Source organism: Dipodomys ordii, unplaced genomic scaffold (genome assembly GCF_000151885.1).
Source record: "Dipodomys ordii isolate 6190 unplaced genomic scaffold, Dord_2.0 Scaffold12878, whole genome shotgun sequence".
NCBI lineage: Eukaryota > Metazoa > Chordata > Mammalia > Rodentia > Heteromyidae > Dipodomys > Dipodomys ordii.
In genome coordinates this window covers 1-6,567 of record NW_012280090.1, presented here as the reverse complement: position 1 = coordinate 6,567, position 6,567 = coordinate 1, and the positions used below count along the sequence as shown (strand labels likewise).

Genomic DNA, 6,567 nt, shown 5'->3' with positions numbered 1-6,567 from the left:
AAAAAAAAAAAAAGTCTCAGCTGGTGCTGGTGGCTCACTCCTGTAATCCGAGCTATTTAGGAGGCTGAGATATGAGGACTGTGGTCCAAAGTCAGCCTGGTCCTCGAGATTCTTATCTCCAATTAACCACCAAAAAGCCAGAAGTGGAGTTGTGGCTCAAGCAGTAGAGTGTTAGCCACCTTGAGCACAACAGCTCAGCACTCAGGCCCCAGAACCAGCACCAAAGATCATCGTCATCATCATCTCCAATGCTCTTGCACAGTCCTTAGCATAAAATGCAAACTCAGATTGTAACTTTCAAAAACCTAGCCCCTCTCCAGCACATCAATTATAATTTGTAACACACACATGTTCACTAGTCTCCATCCACATGGCCAGCATTTTCCAACCGACTAAGCATGTCTCATGTCAGGACCTTGTACCAATGCTCAGGAAACTCCTCCAACCCTCACACGTTCAGCTCTATTCATTCAGAACTATGAAACAATCAGGACTGTTCTCCAAACTTGACATCTCTGTAGCCACTTTCGCAACACCCACCCTTCTTTGTTTTCTTCCTAAAACATCCCAGGACCTGACATTTTCTTGCCTGCCAACTGTAGCAGAATGCAAGGTCTGAGGGAGGAGAACCTTATTTCCTTTGCTCATTGCTATGTCCCCTATGCCTACATAGAGTGGGTGCTCAATAGATATTGTGTGTGTGTGTGTGTGTGTGTGTGTGTGTCTGTTTGTCTGTGTGGTATGCTGGTCCTGGGGCTTGAACTCAGGGCCTGGGTGCTATCCCAGGCCTTCTTTTGCTCAAACTAGTTCTCTAGCACTTGAGCAACAGCTCCACTTCCAGCTTTCTTGATAGTTTACTGGAGATAAGAGTCTCACAGAAGTTCCTGCTTGTTCCTGCCTGGGCTTGCTTCCAACAGTGATCCTTATCTTGGCCCCCTGAGATTAGAATTACAGGGGTCAGCTACCAGCACCTCAAAGACAGGCTTGTATATTATTTTGTAAGTAGGAACATTTCAGTTCCTGCATCCTGTGACAGCCAATTCATCAAATGACTCCCCACAGCAACTGAAAGCAATTCACTTGTATTGGAAGCAAAACACCTGGACTAATCCAGTGAACTCTGAGGGATTGAATACACTATGGCCTCAGCACCTTAGCTATGTACATGTGCCTTAGAACAAATTAATATGGACTCAAACACAGGTCCTCAAACACTCTAAGGTGCTAGAGAAAACGGTTCTCACTAGAAGTACGATTCAAACAAAACAGCACCACTCAATCCTGCTGACCAACCCTCCCACGCCCCCACAACACTTATGTACCTTCTGTGAAAGGCAGGACTTCTTCAGGAGTCACAAACTTGTGAAATGAATCTTCTTCATTGGGGAACTAATAAAGAAAAAAAATTTTTTTAAAGGAGACCTAGAAATTCCACTTCTAGATAAGTATCCAAGAGAAGTGAAAAATCCACGTCCAAACAGAAAACTTACAATGCTTAAAGCAGCACTATTCATAAAAGCTAAAGTGTGTAATCAACCCAAACGTACATCAATAAACAAATGAAAAAACTGTTGTATATCTATACAATGGAATACAATTCAGACTTATAAAGGAAGTCTCATACACTTTATATCATGAACAAAAACTTGAATGTATCCTAAGTGAAAAAAAAAGTCAGACATAAAATGTCATGTATGATTCCTTTTTTACAAAAATACCCAAAAGTGGCAAATAAAGAGAGACAGAAAGCAGATCACAGTTACTAAGAGATGCAGAGGAGGGGGAATAGGGAATGATTATTTAATGAGCACAGAGTGTTTTTCTGGGATGATAAAATGTTCTGAAGCTAGAGGGATCTGACTAGTGCCATGTAAATGTACTAAATACCACTTGCTTCTCATTTCAGATGATTAACTGTATGTCATGAGAGTTTCACTTTAACTAAAAAAGAGATCTATAAATAGGTTGTTTCCAAATACAAATAGTTTCTATCAATGACAAAATGCTTCTTCCCTTAGCAACCACTTGTATTCAGGGGAGAGAGGACAGACCCGCAACAATGACAAATAAAACAAATGCTAGTTTCAACCTGCTTGACATTTTCAGAAATGGTTAGGATGATAGGAAGTGTGGTAATTTTTTTTTTTTTTGTCGGTCGTAGGGCTTGAACTCTGGGCCTGAACACTGTCCCTCAGCTCTTCAGCTCAAGGCTAGTGCTCTACCACTTGAGCCACAGCACCACTTCCAGGTGGTGGCAATTATACACACAGGGCTGTATTGGCTTTCTAAAGTGGAAAGGCTCTAACTATCATTGGCTCAGGATTTCTATGGCTCTTTCTAGCCTCCACTGTATCTAATCCATTCACTGAAAGAACATAAAATGAAGCCCAGAATGAGGGTTAAAGCATAGCATTCAAGCTTATACTTGAGTTTCTTTCTCTCTGTTGGCTCCCAGCCAGAGATAGACACACAGACATACCTGTGGGGAAAGCTTGAACATGGGCGCACACACAATGAGTGGAGTAGAATGGTGTTTTGCTGCCAGTGCCAGAGTATGTGTTCCTGTCACAGCTCTCAGGGCACCGTTGGCCAGGATGGTCTTCGTGCCAATGATCACCTTCAGGATAGGAAGAAAGAGTCATTCTGAGAGTAGAGCCCTAAAAGAGGCATTCATTGACCTCAATGGGCTGAATGCTCAGTCCACCATCTTGGCATCTTGAGTCACAGACCAGCAGAGGAAAAGGGATCACAGGCTCAGTGCCACAGAAGTGTAGCATTCCCAAAAGAATGAGTCTAAGGGCTGGGAAGGTGGCTCAGTGGTAGAGCACTTGCCTTGCATGCCTGAGGCCCTGAGTTCGATTCCTCAGCACCACATAAGCAAAAAGAAATGTACTCTTTACCTGACTTATGAGACTGTAACCCCTCTGTAGATCACCTTTATAATAACAAAAAAAAATTAAAAAAAAAAAAGAATGAGTCTAGTCTGGCAAAGGAAGCTGCAATAGCTACTGCTCTTCCCTGTCTTTATCTCTTTCTTTTGTTGTTGTTGTTGGTCATAAGGCTTGAACTCTGGGCCTGGGCGCTGTCTCTCAGCACTTCAACCACTTGAGCCACAGAACCACTTCCAGTTTTCTGGTGGCTTATTGGAGATAAGATTCTCACAGAGCCAGGCACCGGTGCCTCACGCCTGTAATCCTAGCTACTCAGGAGACTGAGATCTGAGGCTCGTGGTTCAAAGCCAGCCCAGGCAGGAAACTCTGTGAGACTCTTATCTCCAATAAACCACTAGAAAAACCAGAAGTGGCACTTTGGCTTAAGCAGTAGAGCACTCGCCTTGAGTTGAAGAGCGCAGGGACAGTGCCCAGGCCCAGAGTTCAAGCTCCATGACAAAAAAAAAAAAAGATTCTCACGGTCTCTCCTGCCCGGGCTGGCTTTGAACCGAGATCCTCAGATCTCAGCCTCCTGAGTAGCTAGGATTACAGGAGTGAGCCATCAGTGCTCAGCTATCTTTATTTCTTGAGAAGCCAAGAACTTTTTTCATTTACCACTCATCCTTGCCCACTCTTCTGAGCATAAAGTAGGAATCCTGTGGCCAGTCCCTAGAAGCTAACGCTCTCACTTGGTTTTAAATTATTCTTCTTCTCAATGCCTTTACCAAAAATTTAGAGGCTACTCCAAGTGAGGGACAGTGATATAGATAAATGGAAAAGAATTTTGTTAACATATTTAAAAAGTCTAAGTATGTATTTTCAAAGAGTGCTAGAAACTTTCTTCCCTTACCATGGACTTTATTTATTTATTTATTTTTTGTCGGCCGTGGGGCTTGAACGCTGGGCCTGGGCGCTGTCCCTCAGCTCTTCAGCTCAAGGCGAGCGCTCTACCACTTGAGCAACAGCGCCACTTCCGGTTTTCTGGTGGTTTATTGGAGATAGGAGTCTCACGGTTTCTCCTGCCTGGGCTGGCTTTGAACCACGATCCTCAGATCTCAGCCTCCTGAGTAGCTAGGATTACAGGCATGAGCGACCAGCGCCCGGCTTACCATGGACTTTATAAGAGGAGAAAAAGAAATGAGTGTGAGCATGTGTGTGTGAGAGATATTAAGGTTTGAAGTCAGGGCCTTGTGTGCTCTAACACTTGAGACACCTCTAGCCTAAGACATCAATATTTTCCTTTTTTTTTTTGTCAGTCATGGAACTTAAACTCTGGGCTTGGGCACTGTCTTTGAGCTCTTCAGCTCAAGGCAAGCACTCTACAACTTGAGCCACAGTGCCATTTCCAGTTTTCTGGTGGTTCACTGGCAATAAGTCTCATAGACTTTCCTGCCTGGGCTGGCTTTGAACCGCAATCCTCAGATCTCAGCCTCCTAAGAAGCTAGGATTTCAGGCAGGAGCCACGGGTGTCCAGCGACATCAATATTTTCAAGGTAGAGCCTTCATGAATTCAACAGAGTTAATTCAGACACCCACCTTGTTGACTCTTGACATAACAGCAAAAATGGCAGCATCAGTCATGACAGTCGTCTCAATACCTGCTTTGGACAAATTGACGGCCATTTCATGACCCTGCAATAGGAGGGAAAGGCTGATGCTGGGAGAGAGTGAGAGACAGTGAGAAGAGCTCTCCAATGCAGCTGGACCTGGGGCGTTCTGTGATCTAGGCACACCCAGCACATGATTTCCAACACATAACTCACTTTTCTGCCTGAGCTGGATATACTTTGTTGAGCTGCAAGGACGCTAGTAAAAGTATAATATATATATATTGCTCCAGAGCAGCCACAAAACTGGAAATACAGCTTATAGAATAAAGCATGGTTGACAAGATACTCCTGGCTCGTTATTTTACTACTTCCTGCATCCTCACCTACTTCTTTTTTGAGATCTATTATTTACTTAAGAATTGAGATCAGACCAACCACCAATCAATCCCAAGGTAATTTACCCTTATTTTGATTCCTGAAAGAATATTTCTCTATCCTTGGACCTAAGCAGTTCATTTTGATTCTCAAAATTAAAACCATGCTTAAAAACATTCATAGGATAAATAACCTGAAAATTCTCTCAATTTTCTACTTTGTTTTCAATGTCTCATTGACTTGTTTACCAATTCAGAGTTGTCATGGACACAACCCGTCACCCATCCTTTATTCCTCTTTCATTTTTCTTAGCAACTCCAGTAGTTTTGCTTACTTGGCAGAAAGGAGCACATTCTGCTACAATGACATGGAACTTCCTTTTCCGGGCAGCCTCCCTGAGGAAGGCCTCAACTGTTCTGGAGAAGCCAATGGTCATGATCACCTCATTGGAGTGGATGTGTTCTAGGGCCTGGGCTGCAATATTTTCCGTTGTGCCTTCTGCAAGAACCATTTTGTAAAGAAAATATAAAATACCAATATATCAGATAGGCCCAGAAGTTTAGAAAGGATGTCTTCCCTTTGTATACGCTGTCCATTTGGCAGATTTGGGGTTAACAGCTACAAAGCAAAACAACTCAATTTTAAACACCTACTCCCCTGGGATCCTCTACTTCAACTCTTTCAGTCAGTCCACATTTTTTTTCTCAAGTGCACCTCTGCTAGTCAGCCACTTCCCTGCCACCAAACCAGTGCCTTACATTTGCTTTAGAAGATAACCAGTTCAGGAAAGAAAAGAAGTCTGGTAAACCCTAAAGGCCTGACTGATGGGGTAAACACATCTTCTCCCAAAAGGTGGTCACAGCAACATCCATGAGAGTAAGAGGAAAGAGAAGAAAACTTGGGGAAGGAAATTGAAAGCAGGTTAGGACAGGTAGTACCTAGCTTCTTCATCTCCGAGGAGCTTTAATTATAAGGAAAGTCTGCAGGTCTCCTGGGTCACAAAGACAAGGAAGGTAGGTGTGTGTGTGTGTGTGTGTGTGTGTGTGTGTGTGTGCAGTTGTGAAGGATGGGTCTGTAGAAAAAAGTCCAGAGGGTTAGTCCCGCAGTCTCGCCCCCTCCCACTCCTATCAGGGTTGAGTCAAGACTATGGGTACCGACCCAGATGACAGGGAACCTCTGCCACGAACCAAACCTCTCGACTAAAACATTTTGTTTCATCTGCCTGGCCTGTGCTGGTCACAGAGTTGAGAACTCTTACCCAGCTCCACTAGCAGCTCATTAATCGCCTCAATGATGTTGGGCTGAAGTTGGGCATAGTGGAAACTGAAATCTTCGCTCAAACCTCCGGATGTCAAGAGTTTGTGCAGAGACTCCTGCTGATCGCTCTCATCGCTGCGCCCATGCAGTCTAGGGAAGTAAAAAGACCCACACAGGGAGGTGGGAAGAAGGTGCAGTCAGGTAGGCATCAGGGGGATGTGTAGCAACAAGAGGTTCCAAGCACTAAGAGGACACAGGTACAAGAGAGGGGTGGGGGGAGAGGGAGCGAGCGCGCGGGCGCGCCTGGATCCAGAATGGGAGGCTGACCTGCCATACTCCTCCCGGATGATCTTCAGCACTCTCCGCACCATATTGCCCACGGTGGTCTCGGACGGCTGTGCAGCCGTCATCCTCCGGCCTTCCCTGCGGATCAGCGCCATCAGCTCCCCTGCACC

General features: G+C 44.6%; 1 protein-coding gene across 1 annotated transcript; it reads right to left on the bottom strand.

Moving 5' to 3' along the window:
• Nucleotides 1-1,322: 1,322 nt before the first annotated feature.
• On the bottom strand, nucleotides 1,323-6,558 carry Eif2b2 (eukaryotic translation initiation factor 2B, subunit 2 beta, 39kDa; the record flags this gene model as incomplete). The annotated part of the gene is made up of 6 exons (XM_013037388.1): nucleotides 6,440-6,558; nucleotides 6,114-6,262; nucleotides 5,190-5,353; nucleotides 4,467-4,562; nucleotides 2,480-2,617; nucleotides 1,323-1,389 (listed from the first exon to the last, which is right to left on the bottom strand). Coding segments are annotated over exons 1-6 (727 nt in total), but the record flags the coding sequence as incomplete, so codon positions are not given.
• Nucleotides 6,559-6,567: the final 9 nt, after the last annotated feature.